This window comes from Hyperoodon ampullatus, assembly GCF_949752795.1.
Source record: "Hyperoodon ampullatus genome assembly, chromosome: 3".
Classification (NCBI taxonomy): domain Eukaryota; kingdom Metazoa; phylum Chordata; class Mammalia; order Artiodactyla; family Ziphiidae; genus Hyperoodon; species Hyperoodon ampullatus.
The window spans coordinates 58,052,228-58,072,760 of record NC_136916.1 but is presented as its reverse complement, the minus strand read 5'-3'; the positions used below and the strand labels follow the sequence as shown (position 1 = coordinate 58,072,760).

Below are 20,533 nucleotides of genomic sequence, written 5' to 3'. Positions count from 1 at the left end.
TGTTAGTACTTTGAAAAAAAATGCAAAAGGAAAGGCAACCTGAGGTAGTGGTTCAGAGCACAGGATCTAGAGCCAGCCTAGGCTGTAATTCAGCCTTAGTCATTTAACTTTTCCGTGCCTCAGTTTCCTCATCTTGTAAATGGGAATAATAACAGTACCTCATAGCATTGTTGTAAGGATTAAATGAGTTAATACAAATAAAATACTTTAAAATAACCTAACATTATACTAAATAAATATTAGTTATCACAACTTAAAATGTGACTTGTATGTTTATTTTCTCTGAGGTGAAAGAATTTTCTGAAATTATTTTAGAATTAGCTTATCAATTTCTATTTTAAAAAAACTTTGCTTTTCACCTTTGCCATTATAGACTCAATCAATTCTTTCCTGTAAAGATACTTTTTATTACTTTAGGATCTTGATTGGATTGAATTTAACCTACAGATCAACTTGGAGAGAACTGACATTTCTCCAATAACAATACTGAGTATTCTGATCCATTAACGTGATGTATCTCTTCATTATTCAGGTCTTATTTTAATTACCCTCACCAATGTTTTATAGTTTTCAGCATACAAATTGTGCATATATTTTGTGTAACATATTCCTAAGTATTTCATATTTTAAAAATTCTTATTATTTGAATTTCAATTTCCAGTTGTTTACAGCTAGTAGAAATACAATTTTTATAAACTGACCATGTATTCTGAAACTGTGCTAAATTCACACATTGGCTTTAGTAGCTTTTTTGTAGATTTTTTGGGATGTTTTCTATACAATGAAGTCATCTTCAAATAAAGACAATAACTATTGTTCATTTCTAATCTGTATGCTTCTTTTTTCTTGCCTTATTGTGCTGACTAGGATCTTAAGGGCAATGCTGAATAGAGGCATTAAGAAAGATACTCTTGCCTTATTCTCAGTCTTAGGGGTGAAGTTTTTTACCATTAAATATGATGTTAGCTAAAGGCTTTTTGTAAATACCCTTTATTACATTGAAGCACCCCTCTTCTCTCTATTTTGCTGAGTTTTATCATGAATCGATATTGAATTTGACCAACTGCTTTTTCTGAATCTATGGAGATGATCACATGATTTTTTCTTTTTTAGTTTGCTGAGATGAGAAGGTGAATTATATTGATAGATTTTTGAATGTTGTATGAACCTAATATTCCTGGAACAAACTCTATTTGATCTCTATGTATTACCTTTTAATATACTGTATTTGTCAAAACAATTCTGAAAAAGAAAAATAAAGTTGGAGGACTACATGATTTCAAGAATTACTATCGAGCTTTAGTAATGAAGACTGTGTTATTGGTATAAGGATAGATAAATAGGTCAATGGAAGATAATGGAGTCCAGAAATAAATTCATACAACTATGGTCAACTGGTTTTTGACAAAGGTGTCAAGGTAATTAAATGGAGAAAAAATTAGTATTTTCGAGAAATGTTATGGAACTGGGTATCTGTATGGGGAGAAAATGAACCTCTAAAGCTTACTTTGCATCATACACAAAAATTTATTTAAAATAAATTGTAGACCTAAATCGAAGAATAAAACAATAAAACTTCTAGAAGTAAAATGTTTGCGACCTTGGGTTGGACAAAGATTTCATAGTATGCAAAAAGCACAAACTATAAAAGAAATGGAGGGAAAAGTTGAATAGACATTTCATCAAAGAAGCTATAAGGATGGCAAATAAGCACATGAAAAGATGCTTAATTAACATCGTTAGTCATTAGAAAAGTTCATATTAAAACCACAACGACATATCACCTACACAGTGACCAGAATAGCTAAAATCAAAGCAGCCTGACAATAACAACTGCTAGAGAGAATGGGGAGAAAACTCTAAATCTCAAATCTTGTGGGTAGGAATGCAAAAACGGAATATGCACTTTATAAGAAACTGCCAACCTCTTTTCTATACATTTATCATGTGACCCAGCAATCCTAGTCCTGAGTATTTACCCAAGAGAAATGAAAACGTATGTCCACAAAACTGATATTCATATGCAAACTGCAAATGTTTTAGCAGCTTTATTCATGATAACGAAAAACTGGAAGCAATCTAAACGTCCATCAACTGATAAATGGATACCCAAATTACAGTACAGATAAATGGAACACTACTCAATAATAAAGAAGAGCAAACTACATGAATGAACCTAAAAGCATTATACTATGTGAAAGAAGCCAGAAACAAAAGGCTACACGCTGTGGGATTTCAAGTTCTGGAAAAGAAAATACCACTGAGACAGAAATCACATCAATGGTTATAAGAACTGGGGGTAAGGAGATGAGACAGAATGCAAAGGGCCACAGGGGAACTTTCTGGGGTGAAGAACGTTACATATTTTGATTGTGGCATTTAGTTCATGATTGCATAAACCTGTCAAATTCATCAAACTGTACACTTAAACAGGTGAATTTTTACCGCTTGTAAACTATACTTGAATAAACACAACGAAATAAAAAAAAGAAGAAAGGTGTGTGTGTGTGGGGGGGAATCACTATGTTAAATTTCATAAGAACGTGAAAAATAAAGATAAGACATCAATATTCATCCTGCTGCATCAACCAACACCGGGTAAATCTTTCAGGAGTTCAGGTTTTCTTGTGTCACTGTGAGCTGCAGCCGTAACAGTATTTTACTATTTTACTATATGATGATTAATTTACTAAAATTAATCTTTGAAAATCCCTGTCGTCATGTGCTATGAGAGTTAGCCACTAGTCACATGTGGCTATATTTAAATTTAATTAAATTTAAAATTCGGTTCCTCAGTTGCACTACCACATTTCAAGTACTCAACAGACACACAGTACTAGTGGCTATCACACGGGACAGTGCAGATATAGAACATTTCCATCACCATAGAGTGTTCTATTAGTGCTGTTCTAGGTTTTCAAAAAAATTTCTATCCTTTTTAGAATTTTTTTTTTTTTGTGGTACGCGGGCCTCTCACTGTTGTGGTCTCTCCCACTGCGGAGCACAGGCTCTGGATGCGCAGGCTCAGCAGCCATGGCTCACGGGCCCAGACGCTCCGCAGCATGTGGGATCTTCCCGGACTGGGGGACGAACCCGTGTCCCCTGCATCGGCAGGTGGACTCTCAACCACTGCACCACCAGGGAAGCCCTCCTTTTTAGAATTTTAAGGCTGGAAACAATTGAACATATTAAGTCCAACACTTCATTTTATAATCAAGAAAACAGAGGCACAGAGATGTGATCTTTTACTCAAGATCTCTTTTCATCAGTTTACTTAACAAAAGTCTGAGGATCTACTATGTGCCAGGCCCTGAGCTAAGCACTAGGAATTCAAAGAAAGATAAGATTAAGTTCCTGCCCAAAGGAACTCATAGTCTAGTAGAGAGCAAAGATACTTCTCTAATGTGCTGTAATGGAAACTAGCTGAAAGTCAATGCATCAACTCTGGGGGTTCTGAGATGCCTCCTGGAAAAAGTGAAACATGAAGGATAACTAGAATTTAGGCAAAGTAGGTAACAGGGAAGTTTGAGGCACAGAGAACAATACTGGAAAAGCACTGAAGAAAAGAAAATAATTCATTATTTTTGGAGTAAAAAGAATGAGAAGAAGAATGAATACAGATGACACCAGAAAGTAATAAGCAGGTGCCACACGATGGAAAGCTATATGTTTAAGTCATGCTAACAAATTGGAGTTTTTATCCCACTGGTGTTAGGAAGCCATGGATTGCAAAGAAATGGTAAGATTAGATCTGTATTAATCACTTAGATTGCTACCAGAAGAGAGATATAAAAAGGGGGGCCAATGGGCTTCCCTGGTGGCGCAGTGGTTGAGAGTCCGCCTGCCGATGCAGGGGACACGGGTTCATGCCCCCCACACACACAAAAAAACAAACAAACAAACAAAAAAAACGGGGGGTGCCAAGAAAGGAGAGGAATATATAATTCAAGAATAGGTTTTTAAAATAAAGGCGGGATATGAGAGCTTAAATGAGGTTAGTGATGGTAGGGAGAGAGAGAGAGCTCGACAGAGTTGAGAAATATTTAGGGTTTATGTCTGATAGAACTTGGTGAGTTCAGTTTTCACTACCTGAATCTGAGGAACCAATGGTATATTTCGGTGAAGACAGTTAGCTATGTGTATCTACATTTGAAATTCAGGGGAAGGTCTGGAATGAAAATATGTATTTGGGAGTTGGTGCTAATTTAAACCACAAGAGTAAATGTGATTATGTCTAGGGAAAGTATGTATGTCCTTGTAGAGACCAAGGACAAAAACCCAGGGAAAACAAACATTTAGGATACTACCCTTAAGAGAATCCATTGAAGGCAAGTGATTGAGAAGAAATAGAGATGAGAATTTCAAGGAGAAAGTTGTTGGTATGAAATGCAGCAAAAATATCTAAGACATAAACTGAAAAGATAAACTTTAAATCCGGCAATCAGATTGTCACTTGTGACATCTGCAAGAGCAGTTTCAGTGGAATGATGGGAGTTAAAAGTTCACAATGGGTTGCAGTGAGGAGGTAGAAAGGGAAGTGTAGATGACTCTTTGAAGAAACTAGGATGAGAACAGGAGGAACACAGATCTCTATCTAGACAGTAGCTTGCTTTTGTATTTTCTAAAGGATGAAAAAGACTCGACAGTGAAGGCTGACAGAAAGAGCCTATAGAGTGGAGGAAGGAACTGAAAATACAGGACAGAGAGCAGATAAGTGAGCAGAGAGGCCTCGTAATGCTGTTTCTGAGCATCTCCATCTGGATGCCTCATAGACATCTCAAATACCAAAAGTCCAAGAGTGCACTCTGATCTTGCGCCTGCAACTGGATCTTTTCGACACTGTTTTCCATTTCAGTAAACGGTACTACCATGTAAGCTGGTGCCTAGTAAGTAAGGAACCTAGAACTCCTCCTTCACTTCTTTTTCTCCACTCCCCACACGTAGTCACAACTTCTCCCCTTTAACACCTCTCAAACCATCAACTTCTCTCTATTTCCATCACCATTACTTCAGTTCAAGACATCATCAGCTCTTATCTGTACAACAGGTTCCTAACTGGCCTCACTACATCAGCCTAGCTCCCCTTCAATTCAGTCTTCTAAGTGAACTTTTTATTGCCCATATCTGATCATACCACTCTGCTTAAAAATCCTTTAAGGGTTTTTTTTATCATCTGTCTTTATATCATCTATATGAACTCACCCCATGGTTATCTCTCTGGCCACTTTCCTCCTTTGTTCTCTCCACTCCAACTCTACTGGCCTTGTCTCTTGGCATATTCTCCTCCCATCTGGGGCTTACCTCCTCCTCATCCTTATAATCGTGTCTTAAATACCACAGCACCAGAGAAGACTATGTTCTCCTGCTGTTACCTCCAGAGTTCCCTGTCTTTCTTCTTTAAGACACATGTCACAACTGTAATTTCACTAATGACTTGTACAATCATTTAATTCTGTCTTTCCCACTGGACTGCAAACTTCTGACGAATGCAGAGACAGTATGTGTTTTGTTTAATGCTACAGTCTCCTGTGCCTGGAACACAGTAGACTCTTAATACAATTTCTTGAATGAGAAGAATAAATGAATAAAAAATTAACTTTGGGCAGGAAACTGGACATTTCCTCCTGAGATTGAAGAGAATAAATAAGGATGGGTACAAATGAAGATAAGTTGAAAAGTAGTTATATGACATTAAGGAAGAAATGGGCAATTTAGACAAGTCACATCTTATAGCACCAATTTTCTTGCACTGACAGTGTTGAAAGAGGGGGAATATTGTTTAAGTATAGCCAAGGTTTAAAGTGATTGCTAAAGTGAAAAAGAAGAGGAGACAGGAACTTGACCAAGAATTAGTAAAGGACTGTTTTGTGATAGTGGTGAAGGGACAACTCTACACAAAGATGGAAACCACAATACAAAAATCTACTAAATCAAATGAATCAGCGTGGATTTCTCTGTGAAAAGTCTAAATACCATTGACTTTATTTCAAGAATAATGTCTGATTTGACTAATAAAATTTTGCCAGTAGAATTCATTGATAAGATTAAGAATGACTTACAATGAACATATTTGTGGGTAATTTGATTCTACAAAAATATCTGAGAAACCCACCAACATTTTCTTCTGTCAAGTTGTTTCACACAATCTTTTAATTACATAATTAATTTGTTGGGTAACTTATTTCCTTAGAGATAGCATAAAGGCAAACAATCTGTTCTTTAGTCAATTATGACAAATGTTTTATTGGTAGGATCCAAATTAAAGTTTTGTTGGTTCCCCAAGCCAACAAGATAACATACAAAGTGCCACAAAAATCCAACCCAATCTGCAACTACTCTCCACCTCCAGGATGTATTAGAGACGAAATAAACAGCTTTTGAATTAAGTAGCTTTTGCTGCTTAACAGTGGCTAACAGTGGTTTGTTCTAGTAAATAAAATAACTCTAGGCTCACCTTCCCACTCTCCCTCCAGATGGTGCCACAGCTGCAAGCGGAGAAGAGTTTACAGCTTGAGCAAAGACAGCTTGCCTTATTTATTATTATGCAACATAACAACTACAACAGCTTTCAGCTTTATTTCTTGGTATGACCTTTTCTACAAAGGCTCACACAATTCCATAACACTTTCTGACTAAATGGAATTCTAGTGCTATGTGGCAAATACGAAGATTCTCAGGAGAATGACCAGGAATGGAGTGTGAAAAAAGAAAAATTCTTCTCTCATGTGCTCCTTCAAAGCAGGTGTCTGTCCCTCCTCTTCTTTCAGGATCCCCCACTCATCTCCTTGTCCTTGCCAAAAGGTGCTTCCACTCCCCTAGACCTCAAACCAGACCTCTAGCTCTCCACTGTCTATCAAGGAATGCCTACAGAGGCATTAGCCACTAGTGTGCTCCTCCTTGACTCAGAATATTTTCAATTTTAAAAGGACCCTTTTAATACAGAAAAATCCTTCAATGAACTCTTGAGGGTATACTGATATTCAGAGGTAATGGGATCTTTTAATCCGGCATAGAAACAGGTTAGAAAAAGAGATAAAAGCTATGTCGCAAAGGGAAACAAGAGGAAAGGTGGTCTTACTACCTTAGTTTCTTCCTACCAGAATGTTCCTAACTACAAATCTGATAGTGGGCTTCATTAATCAACTCACATCAAGAATCCTTAAAGGGTAGGTATCGAACCCCCATCTGTAAAAGCTTTGTTCTCCAAGTGCCCATCCCCACCCCCCAATCCATCTATCTCTCACAAAGAAGAGAATAAAGGAAGAACTTAGTTCACGTCTTTGGAAAGGCCACCAACCTCTGGCCTTAACCCTCAAACACTGAGGCCAGAAGAGTCAATGTGCCCCTTACTACCTCTCAAGTTCACCTGGACAAAAGGAACCATCTAGTTATTCCTACCTAAGAACCTAGATTTTGAAGGAGCTTTAGATATCATGTGGTATAAACTTCTTGTTACAGATGAAGAGTAAGAGATTCAGAGTACGAGTAGACTGACTTTCCAAGGCCACATAACTGGTTAAAAGCAGAACCTACTTCATTATTGTATTTACCACCCCACTGACTCTCTTTTTACTTTGTTAATGCAGGGATGTTGTCATCACATATGCTTGGACATTTTTCCTGGACAAACCTTAAATATAAAATAATTCTTGTAAAATATATGCCAAGATTTCCTTTCCATCTCCTAGAATTCCTGAACATTTATTTATTTTTATGAAGCTTTGGTAAAATATTCTTCTGTATTCATGTACTGACTTTACAAAGTTAATTTTAAGATCAGTAAAATATAAATTATAAAATATACGGGCTTCCCTGGTGGCGCAGCGGTTGAGAGTCCGCCTGCCGATGCAGGGGACACGGGTTCATGCCCCAGTCCGGGAAGATCCCACATGCCGCGGAGCGGCTAGCCCCGTGAGCCATGGCGGCTGAGCCTGCACGTTCGGAGCCCGTGCTCCACAAGGGGAGAGACCACAACAGTGAGAGGCCTGCGTACCGCAAAAAAAAAAAAAATATATATATATATATATATATATATATATATATATATATATATATATATACACGTCATGACAAAGATATCAAAACTACTCTCTTTTTTTTTGGCCCCACCACACAATGTGTGGCATCTTAGTTCCCCGATGAGGGATCGAACCCATGCCCCCCGCAGTGGAAGCGCAGAGTCTTAACCGCTGGACTGCCAGGGAAGTCCCTAAAACTACTCTTAAGCCTTAAATTACTCTAGCTCACAAAACAAAGTTTTCAGTGTTTTAATCCACTGTGACAAGCTCTAGTAAAAAAAAATAAACCCTAAAATTTCTTGAGTTGAAAAAACACTATTCTAACCTTTACCAAAATAGTTCAGCTGCATAAATAAAATAAGGTTATCATACGTACTTAAAGCTCTAGAATGATCCGGATTCCTTATTCCCTTTGCTCGTAACCTCTGAAGAAGAACTGTTGAGGACAACTGTTTTACAAGATATACTGCCATGGAATAGTTCTGGAAAAAAAAAAAAAAAAGATGTAGAAAGCAAACAACATACGTAAGTAAATAGGTACATCTATTTTAATCCCACAATAATAGGGAAAGAAAATTAACACCTGTTTAAAACACCTACTGTGTGCCAAGCACTATCTTAGGTGTTTTCATGAATGGTAATTCATTTAATCTTAACCAAAAAGCTGCTGAAGTAATCCTATTTTTACGGATGAGGAAAGTGAAGTGTAGAAAAGTAAAAGAACTTGTTCTAATTTTGCAGCTTTCAAGAGATAATGCCAGGTCTGTCATGCTTCTGTATTACCTGACTACCTATGCTTGAAGTTAATCAATTTAGGCACTTATGTAAAGAACACTGTTAAAAATAAATATAACCAAGGCCAATAAGATGTCAAAGTCATCATAAAACATATTTAGCAGGTAACAGTAGCTATTTAAAAAATTAGACTGGCATCCTAATTTATACCATTTAATCTCTCTCTATGCCTTTAACTAGTTTTGAAAAGACCCTGCTTGGGCTATTATCACAACAAGCAGAGGGAATATTAAATATTTTCAAAGAGAAGCTGATGGTTTGGCAAAAGAACAGATGAATATCCATTACCAGCAGAGGGACTACCCAGAGATGGTACTAGGAGAAGGGAGACAAAGAAAATAGTTTATCAACAAGCCAAGGCAAAGTAAAGGGTACATGACTGGATAAGAGGAAGAAAAGAGAGCTGAGGCTTATGAAGGGTAAGAGAGAGATCTAAATGAGAAGGCCCACTTTCCACTTGGTGTTGGAATCAAGAGGAAGATCAAGAGATTTGGAAAGAAGCAAAAGGAAAAATAATTATTGCCATCTTCTATTTATTAGCTACAAACAGTTTTACACGCACTCTTAATATATACTATCCACTTCATTTAAACCTCAAAGAAGGCCTGTAAGAGATAAGTAGGGCAAGTATCTTTCTAAGTAAAGGATTGAAAAATGGAGGCACACAAAAATGCTTTTAATTTTAAATTTTAAAAAATATATGTAATCTGCTCATGATCATGCACCTGCTTGGTGACAAAGGTGGCACTAGAAATCAAGAGGAAAGTGTAGGGATGTCAGGACAATGGACTAATGGCCAAGGCCAGTGTAGTTCTCTATAGTTCTTGATTTCACATACCATTTGCTTTGACCCTCCTAACCTAGTCCAATGTACATTCCAACTTTCAGTTACTTTCGCACTTTGGAAAATGCATCCCCCTCTTTTGGCAAGAAGAGAATATATTGTACAATACCCTCTGGAAGGTCAAATTTTCACTTACAGTTCAGAAACCTATTCATGTTCACATGCTACACATTTTCCAGGAAAAAAAATGAAGTATCAAAAAAGCTAATTTGGGGGCTTCCCTGGTGGCGCAGTGGTTGGGAGTCCGCCTGCCAATGCAGGGGACACGGGTTCGTGCCCCGGTCCGGGAAGATCCCACATGCCGCGGAGCCGCTGGGCCCATGGGCCATGGCCGCTGGGCCTGCGCGTCCGGAGCCTGTGCTCCACAACGGGGGAGGCCACAACAGTGAGAGGCCCGCGTACGCAAAAAAAAAAAAAAAAAAAAAAAAAAAGCTAATTTGGGAGGGGTAAATTAGGAGTCTGGGATTAACATACGCATACTACTATATATAAAATAGATAATCAACAAGGACATACTGTATAGCACAGGGAACTCTGCTCAATACTCTGTAATAACCTAAATGGGAAAAGAAGCTGAAAAAGAATGGATATATGTATAAGTATAACTTGAATCACTCTGCTGTACACCTGAAACTAACATTGTAAATCAACTATACTCCAATATAAAATAAAATTTTTCAAAAGCTAATTTACTTTCATTAATAAATCCCATAATTTATTAATGAGGAACAAATAACCTTAAAAGTTACCAAAATTTTAGACATACAACATACTAATCTAATATAAAACTAAAAAGCTCCTTTTAGAAAAAAAATCCTTATTCACCTTTATTATTTGATTAATAGTTCAAGTGTGATAGAAACTGGAGAAATGCTAATTAACACTATGAAATTATTATATATACTTACAGCCTGAATCTTCAGAACTAGTAATCACCCTAAGGCTTTATATAAATTTTTAAGGAGAGGTCAAGTAGAAACTACAAGTTCAGTGAAAAGGTATGTTCGCTCTAGTTGAAACACGTAACCAGATAAGAAATTTTAAAAAAAGGAACCAAAAAGAAGGTCAGGTATTAACAAACACCACTTGTACCGATAATATGGAATTAAATTTTATATCACATGAAAGAGATTCAGCAGCAACCCCCGCCAAAACTTCAGTGGTATAATATCTCTCCTAGGTAGATGATATATTGTTCCTGCTAACCCTTCAAAGTACTACTTAACTCCAACTACTGAAATATATTGCATTACACTGATGTTTTTGTCAAATGCTTTTTCAAAGTCTTCAAAATTGTCTATCAAGTTTATAGGACGTTTTCTTCATTATTAAGATATGATCTACTCATTAAGTGCCCTTTACACCAGTATCTAAATAACTTCTCTACAAACAATGACAGTTTAATAAATGCTAGATGCAGTGATTACTCTGAGGTAGGATAAGAAGTTACAACATAGTTCACTTATTTCCCTTCAAGCACTGTACTAGCTCTTCTTTTTCTCTTATATTACAATTTTTTTAGTTGAGCTATAATTGACATATAATATTGTGTAAGTTTAAGGTGTACATGTTGACTGCATAGAGTTATAATATATTGTAAGACGATTACCACCATAGCATTAGCTCTTCCATTTATTTCCTTTGAAGACATAATGCTAACATTTCTCAATGGCAACTAATAATACAGAAATTAATCCCCAAAACAGTAAGAGATCCTACGTGAACTATCCAGAGTATCTTCACAAGCTGAATAAAACTAGGATCAAAAACCAATCTAATAAGTTATCTTTTGGGCCTCAGAAAAGAACAATTTTCTTTCAATATTTTATTTCAAAAAGAAGGTCTCCAGGGCTTCCCTGGTGGCGCAGTGGTTGAGAGTCCGCCTGCCGATGCAGGGGACATGGGTTCGTGCCCCGGTCCGGGAAGATCCCACATGCCGCGGAGTGGCAGGGCCCGTGAGCCATGGCTGCTGAGCCTGCACGTCCGGAGCCTGTGCTCCACAACGGGAGAGGCCACAACAGTGAGAGGCCCGCGTACTGCAAAAAAAAAAAAAAAAAAAAAAAAAAAAAGAAGGTCTCCAACTTGTAGATCATGGTCTACACAAATCTTACCTGGGAGACCTGCAAATCACTGAAGATTACTGTTTTCTTTCTGAGGTGTGGAAGGCTTCCCATGGAAGAATATTTCCCCATCTCCTCTAGTGCTATATATCAGCAACCACATTTCCCTCCTCTCCCACAGTTTGACTCCTTTCATAGTTCACTGTAAACACCCTGGTGTTTATACACTTTTCACACACAGACAAAACCCAAAACATCTGCAACACCCTCTTCAAAAAGGGGGACAAAAACAGGGAGCCCAAGGTACACTAGAAAAAAACATTTAAAAGGATTTTAAAAACCTAATAGTGACATACTGATTAGGTAAAGAAAAAATATATAACCTTGATAGATGCCAAAAAAGAATTCTGACAAAATTCAAAATCCATTTCTCTCAAAGATATACAGTAAAAAAGAGGACCATAGGATTACGTTATTGCTATAATTAAGTTCTACCAAAATTAATAGCCATTATAATACTTAATGTTGTGACACTAGTATTCTCACTAACATAAAGAACAAGCCAGGTATGTCCACTAGCACTCACATTACTTAACATTGTTCTGAAGGTTCCAGACAGCACAAGAGAACAAGAATAAGAAATTATGGCATAAGTATTAGGATTATCATTATTCATATAATGATACAACTCAGACTCAAAACTGCCTATTTGGAAATACCAAGAAACCTACTAAAAAGCTATCAGAACCAATATGTGAATTTATGTACTAAGTAAATATTCAACAATAACTAGCTTTTAAATAAATCAACAATAAATACATTTTTTAGAAAATATAACAGAAAAAAGATCTATTTACAATAGCAGTAATAATAATAAACAACACAAGAATCAATAAAAAATATGGAAAATTTGTAAGAAGAAACCTATTAAATTACTGAGGAACATGAAAGAGGATTTGAATAAATGGAGAAACATACAGTTCCTGAAATAAGGACATTAAATACTGTAAATAAGTTAATCCTCTCTAAGTTAATATACAAATTTTAAAGCAAGCTCATTTATTCCCAGAAAGATTTGGGGGAATAATGCAGCAGAATTATGTCTTACTCCATGCAATTACTTTTTCAACATTTTCTCTCTCAAGGCCCAGATTTCTTCTCTCACTCTCAGCAGACTTCTCTCACTTCCTATCTCACGGACTTAAGAGAATTCATCAGATCAGAACTTACCACCTCTCCAGTACCAATCATATACATGCATCCAATCCCTTTATTCCACTAAATAAAGAAGTTGTCCCTCCTAGCTACAATGAGTTACTTAATGAAATTCACTATTGATTATTTTTCTCGTGTATATTTAATCTCTTCCTCCCAAGAAGATACCTGCCATCATCCTTTATACATGTTTAACACTCTCCCATTAAAGCAAACAAATAACTCTCATCTCAAATTTCCCTCCAGCTCAGCTGTACCTATTTCCAAAGCTACCCTTCTATAACTCACTACCTCCACTGCCTTACCTCTGCCTGGTCACAATCAGGCTTCTCCTCCCACCATCCACCAAAACAGCTCATGCTAAAGTCAACTTTATGTTTCTAATCCAAAAAGTATTCTTTAAGATTTCAACATACTTGACTTCTCAACATCTGTTCAGTACTGCTTACCATCTCCTTCTTTTTTTTAAATTATTTTATTTTATTTTATTTACTTATTATTTTTGGCTGCATCAGGTCTTCATTGCTGCGTGCAGGCTTTCTCTAGTTGAGTGGGGGCTACTCTTTGTTGCGGTGCGCGGGCTTCTCATTGCAGTGGCTTCTCTTGTTGCAGAGCACGGGCTCTAGGAACGCAGGCCTCAGCAGTTGTGGCTCGCAGGCTCTAGAGCACAGGCTCCGTAGTTGTGGCGCATAGGCCCAGCTGCCCCACGGTATGTGGGATCTTCCCGGACCAGGACTCGAACCCGTGTTCCCTGCATTGGCAGGTAAATTCTTAACTACTGCGCCACCAGGGAAATCCCTGTCCTTCTTTTTTGAAACTCTTCCCTTGGCTTCTTATACCCACCCCCCGTTCTGCCCCACATCTCTGGTACTATTTCCCCATGTCCTCTGCAGGTTCATCCTCTTCTATCCAGTATTAAAAGTTATAGTTCCTCACGAATGGTAAGTCTTCAACGCTCTCTTCTTTTTACTTGTTACATTTCCCCTTAACAGTGTCAGCCTGCTTGTATGGCTCTAGTAACCACCAATATGCAGATGACTCATTTTCTTCTCTAGCCCAAACTTATCCTCTGAGCCTATATGCCCAAGTGCCTCTTCAGAATGTCTCAAAGGCATCTCGAACTCAAAAGCTTCAAAACTGAACTCATGATCGTCTCCATGTAGTCCTCCAATACTCCTTCCTTCAAAGCAAAGCAAAACAAAATGCACCTAAATTCAGTCCTTTTTCAGTGTTTCCTCTATCTCAGTAATATTATCATTTACTTTGTCACTCAAGCCAGAAACCAAGGAGTCATCCTTGACTTCTCCCTTTCTCTTAGCCCCTATTTCTAATCTATCACTTAGTCCTACAGATCCACCTATTTATCTCCATCCCTAGTGCCACCACTCTAGACTAATATACTATTTCTCTCACTAATGCTTCAGCAATAGTAAGAGGTAACCTCTATGCATGACTCTGGTCTCCATTCAAGCTGTTCACCACTCTGAAGAGTGGCCTTTTCTAAACAGAAATATGGCCCTGTAAACTTTCTGCTTAAAAAGAGAATATCCTTAACATTAACATTACCTCAAAGGCCCTACATGGTTTGGTCCTTTTTTACCTCTCTAGCTTCATCTTGTATCCTGTTCTTCCCCATTCTATGTACACTAGCAATTCCTGCTCCCTTTCAGTTTCTTAAGAAGAACTAGGCTCACACCTGCCAGTGGACTATACTCTGAATGTTGTTTTCTCTGAAACTTTCACCTAACTGATTCCTTCTACCCTTCTCTCAGATCTTAGCTCAGTCATTACTTCCTCAGGGAAGCCCTGCCTGACCTCTCTCTAGTGCAGTGGCCTTTAATATACTCTAAAATCACCACACACCTCTTCTTTATATTACTTATAATACAGTTTCACCCTAGATCCTAGGCTCCAAAAGAGTCAGGACTTTTTTTTCTCACTATGGTACTGCCAGTTTTCAGCAGAGTGCATGGAATATAGCACACATTCTATAAATTTCAAATGAATTAGTGAATAAACATGAGCTCATATCATAAAACTGTAATAATCAAAAATATTCTGGGGCTTCCCTGGTGGCGCAGTGCTTGAGAGTCCGCCTGCTGATGCAGGGTACATGGGTTCGTGCCCCGGTCCGGGAAGATCCCACATGCCATGGAGCGGCTGGGCCCGTGAGCCATGGCTGCTAAGCCTGTGCGTCCGGAGCCTGTGCTCTGCAACGGGAGAGGCCACAGCAGTGAGAGGCCCGCGTACCGCAAAAAAAAAAAAAAATCTGAAATTGTGCCGGAAAAAGAATGCTAGGCTAAGAAACAATACAGAAAAGTTCAGAACACACACAGGATAAATCAAAGCAAATATATAATAATGGTGGCTTCAGAATTAGCATTTATTTAGTTAATGGTATTAGAACTGGCTATTTTAAAAATTAAATTTTTATTTCACACTACACAAAAATTCACAATGGATTAAATATTTAAAGGTAAAACTAGAAACCTCAAAAGTCAAGAAAAAAATATAAACAAATATTTATATAAGACTGGGAAGGGCAGACAGACTAAACTTGATGGAGGCTGACTGGAAAGACTATAAAGAAACAAAACTGTGCAACTAGAGATTATCATACTAAGTGAAGTAAGTCAGAAAGAGAAAGACAAATGCCATATGACATCACTTATATGTAGAATCTAATATATGACACAAATGAACCTATCTATGAAAGAGAAACAGAATCAGGTATGTAGAGAATAGACTGGTGGTTGCCAAGGGGGAGGGCAATGGAAGAGGGTAGGAGTGGGAGTTTGGAATTAGCATATGCAAACTGGTATATATAGGATAAATAAACAAGGTCCTACTGTATCGTACAGGGAACTATATTCAATATCCTTTGATAAACCATAATGGAAAAGAATATGAAAAAGAATGTATATATATGTGTATATATATATATATGTATAACTGAGTCACTTTGGTGCACTGCAGTAATTAACACAACACTGTAATTCAACTATACTCAATAAAAAATAAATAAAGAAAAAAAGAAAAAAACTGGTTAAGATTTGGCTCCGTAATAATTTAAATCTTCTACACATTAAATAAAAATAAAGGGCAATAAACAAGAAACAAACATTTGCCACATGTAAAAGAGGGTTAAATCAATATATAAAGAACTCATAAACAATAAAAACAGCAATACAGAAATAGATACTGATATGATTTTTAAATGTGAATAATCACAAACATAAAATATGTCCAACCTCAATAATAATAAGAGGAGTACTAATTAAAACAATGTGGTACCACTATTTACCTATTAAAATTAGTAGAGATCTTAAAGAAAATAAAACTCAAAGTTATCCGTCAACAGGCACGTGAATAAACACAAAGTCAGAGAATAAATCTGTACAACATCTTTTGGTAAGGCAATCTGCCAATGTACACAAAATTTCTTTAAATTCTGATGCTCTTTGACTCAGCAATTCCACTCCTGGGAATTTACTCTAAGGAAATTACCATGTATGTATGCAAAGTTAGAGCTACTAGGATGGTTTTCAAAATGTTCTTTGAAATAGTAATCAATCAACCAAATAAATGTTCAACAACAGGGAATATCATATTGGAATATGATGTAGCCTTTTAAAATCATGCAGATGAACATGAAATGACATAGAAAGATGTTTATGAAAATTACTCAGTGAAAGTTATCAGGTTATAGAACACTGGGTCGGCAAGATCCCGTTTTTTTAAATGGGAACATGTTGAAAATTCATTGTGAGACAAAAATAAATCCTTTTGCAACTCCTTTTATTTACATACAAGCTCAGGTAGCCATGGAGATTAACCATTCCTTATAATACAAAAATCTGGTAGAAACAAAAATTTACTTACTCTTCCAATTTCTGCAGTCCATGAAACAACAATGGTGTTTGGTACAGTTGTGGACAATCGGACAAGTGAGGTGATATTAATTGGTCGGCTGGGTCGCTTTGGTTCCACACCATTTTTAGTAGGTGGAAGATAACCCTAAGGATGAAATATAATTTATTTCTACTTATTATTTCCACAATCATTTCAACTTCCATTCCTTAAAAAAAAAAAACCCTACAAACTACATATGAGAAAATATGAGTATTTTCATTTAAAAGTAGAGAAGTAAACGTTTGTAAGAGTTTCCTGTATGTTTCTCTAAACAACCATACAGTCTCATAGTAAGCCTGCGAAAAATACTGGTGGCAGAACTTTAAAAATTTCTAAAATTTAAGAATCAGGTTGAATTCATAAAGAGCTTGGATAAGTATATAAGGACTATTTTAAAGGTGAACAATAACAGCCCCCACTCCTCTGTTAAAGGCACAGCATTCTTCAAATCTCTATTCAACCAAAGCTTCCAGACTCACACGAATACATCTGAGGTTTTGTTGAAACAATCTCGTCTTCCCAAAATTCAGTAAAACACTAAAGTTACCACACCCAACTCCTAGACTATGTCTCCATAGCTAATGTCACAGCTGTTAATTGTACATAGTTGGTACAAGTGTTTCACTCAGTCACATGAATATATATCCCAAATAAAGATGTTTTCTTAATGAAAAAGTATGATTAACAACAGCTGTGATGACTTATTTGCTAGCTATGTTGGCAATGCACTTTTTAAAAAATAGCTTTTGGGACTTACTGGAAGGCTGCAAGGTTTTGTATTCACTTTCACACAAAGATTGGGTGGGAAGTGATCTTCTTGTGGACAACTGGTTTCTGATAAACAAAACCTAAACAATAAAGGACAAGTTTAATTACCTTTATTAAAGGATGACACCACATTAATACTTTTGTTCCATAGCTAATCTAAAAGATGGTCAAACTTAATAACAACAGCAAAAAATTACTAAACCTGAATAAATACATGAAATAGGTTCAAAATAAATAATTCTGTCAATGTAGAGTTTCAGTGGTCACAACTACCAACCTATAGTTGTCTTCATAATATTTCCAGTCATTTGTTCAAGCATGTTTTTGGGGGGAGGAGGTGGGGAAGTGCTCTGTGGTTGAATAAATTTAAGAAATTTTGAATCAAAAAATTAAATTAAGTTTCCTCCATATAGAACTTCTCAGAGCTAGGCTAACAATAACTGTAACTTTTTAAGAGGGAAATATAAATATATAGTAGTTCTCAAATTTATTTGTCTGTGAAACATTTTTTTTGGTTCTCAGCAGACTATACTGAAAATGCTAGAAGTCCATCCCCAGGATCAAGTTCTGTCCATCAAGCCCAGGTACTCCATTATTCCCTGAAAACTGAAGATGCTGAATAATAACATTAATTGTATTATACCCACATATGTTTAGAATACTATTTTAGAAACTCATGAAAACATTTATTTCTAAATTAAATGCATTATCTTTTGGGAAAACCAAGGACAACTACATAATTTGTACATTCTCACTCCATTCTTACATAGATCAAGAAATAAATTATTAATTTGCTATTTAAGACAACTGTTCTTGATTATTATACTTCCTTATTCCCAATACAGAGCTGAGGCTCATTCCACTTTACAGAATGTTCACAGCACCTTTGAGTTACATGTTAAGAAGAATGCTATCTCTGAATTGTGAAATATTCATCATGCACAAACATCTTCTCTCAACATCTTGATCTGCTTGCCATGCAATCTGTGTGAGGGAGTGTCCACAAAATGGGACAATTTTCTATGTAAAATTTTATGGGTACATATAAATATATGGTCTTCTTTAAGCAGGGACAATCTATAGCTTCCATTAGATTCTCAAAGGGGTTAGAGATCCATATAAACGTTGACAATTACTAATCTACAAAGATTTTCTCAAAATATACTTAGCAAACAGATGTCAAACCCCACAAGATCATCTCTAACCCCGGCAGAAGCTTCTATTACAGGCCAGTTCTTTACTTTGCAACAGTAAGAGGATGCCATAAAGTTTTAAATCAATTACTCCGATGCAGAGATAAATTAGAAACATGAACCTGGCTGCCTGAAGCTACAGAAAAGCAATATATGACAAGTTGACCCCTATTCAATTAAGCAAAAAGTGAAAATCTAAATCACCCTTACAAACCGAAGAGAAAAAAACGATTTTAAAAGTGGGAACAAGAGCAGAAAGTTTCTATATAGGAGTTCATGGGGGTGGGGAGGAGAAACAGATAAATGAAAACAGATTAGGAATCTAATAGAGAAAATATTGATCCTAATTCTGACCAAATTGTTTTCATGTTTTAGATAAAGACTTATAATTAGGATAGTGGAAGGTATACACTCCCAACTTAATACACTAGGATTGCTGTAGGGGGTGAGGAGGGTGGGGATGAAAACAATTTCGTAAAATACAAAGAACCACCTAACAATTACCAAATATAATACAAAATGGTTCTTTTTTCATCAAATTCTGGAGATAAATTTGATGGCTAAGCCATTTTTAACCGTCAAGATCCCCTTAGAATCTCTGCATTGATCTTAGAAAGAAAACCTTCCTTTGGAATGTGAACCATACCTCTTTGCTGCTTTAAAGAATGCATGCGTACGTTAATACTAAGGATAGTAACTAGATCTTTTGTTTTAGAGCTACGGTTTTCAAACTTTATTTCAGTCTTGGGATACTCTCCTCAAATGAAAACTAACCCAGAAGTCAAACATGTACAACAGATCAAAGCCACATTACTTTGGTTCAGAGTGTGTGTATATGTGTGTGTCAGGTGGGGCAATTGGGGGGGTTGGGGGAGAGAAGGTGGAATGGTAGCCAGAGGGTAGCCCCCAAACAGTGGCTCCAAGCAACAGTCTGAAAACCACTGTTTTAAAGGACAAAGTCACATATCAGTATGAACAAAATGTAAACTACTGAGGCAGGGAAGTAAAAAATATTCCAGCAATATATAATTAATTACGAAGGCACCATATTTTAGTCCTTTAATTTATTCAGTCATTATCATAGTCTGCCCCTGACAGAGGAAAAAGTACCTTTTACACAGAAACACCTTTGTCAGTGCCTTCCAAAACCAAGACCTCAGCCTCTCCTCTGCTTTCTCAGTTTTCATCACACTATTTTTGAACCTAGATCAGAGTTTTTCACATTATTCCATGAAGCACTGAGCTGGTGCTTTCATCTCTTTTCTGATCTCCTAGTGTATTTATAATCTGTACATACAACTTAGTATCTGATTATTGAGACTGGGCTATCTGCTTGACTTATCCTTCCCACTTTATAGGGAAAACAGCTGTCTTGTATTTCCTCTTCTATCCCTATTGCAACAAGAACAATGTAGGACACTTAGGTTTACACAAGGATAGTCACTGAGTAAAAAGAACAGCATAAGATGGTTTATGTAAGCAACAAGAGAGAGACATATTAACATAAAAGATGTCTTAGATATTCTTAGAAGAAATGGGCTAAGAAAAGAAACTGAATATGGGCAGTAGCATGTTGGAAAATTTTCGTTTTCCAAATTGTAAAATTTCGTCTTTACAAATCTATCAAGAGATGTCTCACATGGAATCTAAATTAGAGAGTATTTAAATTAATGGTTTAAAAATACAGGACAAAACAAATTAGACTATTTTGGTTCTTGTTAGTCCATG

At 36.6% G+C, this 20,533-nt stretch overlaps 1 protein-coding gene across 1 annotated transcript in view; it reads right to left on the bottom strand.

The window, feature by feature from the left end:
* PIAS1 (protein inhibitor of activated STAT 1) overlaps window positions 1-20,533 on the bottom strand; it is a gene marked incomplete at its 5' end in the record, with an annotated part of 94,728 nt that overhangs the window by 24,620 nt on the left and 49,575 nt on the right. The window contains 3 exons of the mRNA XM_079700801.1: window positions 8,395-8,500; window positions 16,815-16,949; window positions 17,602-17,692. Of these exons, the coding sequence (XP_079556927.1) occupies window positions 8,395-8,500; window positions 16,815-16,949; window positions 17,602-17,692 (332 nt within the window). The remainder of the gene's footprint in view (window positions 1-8,394; window positions 8,501-16,814; window positions 16,950-17,601; window positions 17,693-20,533) is intronic.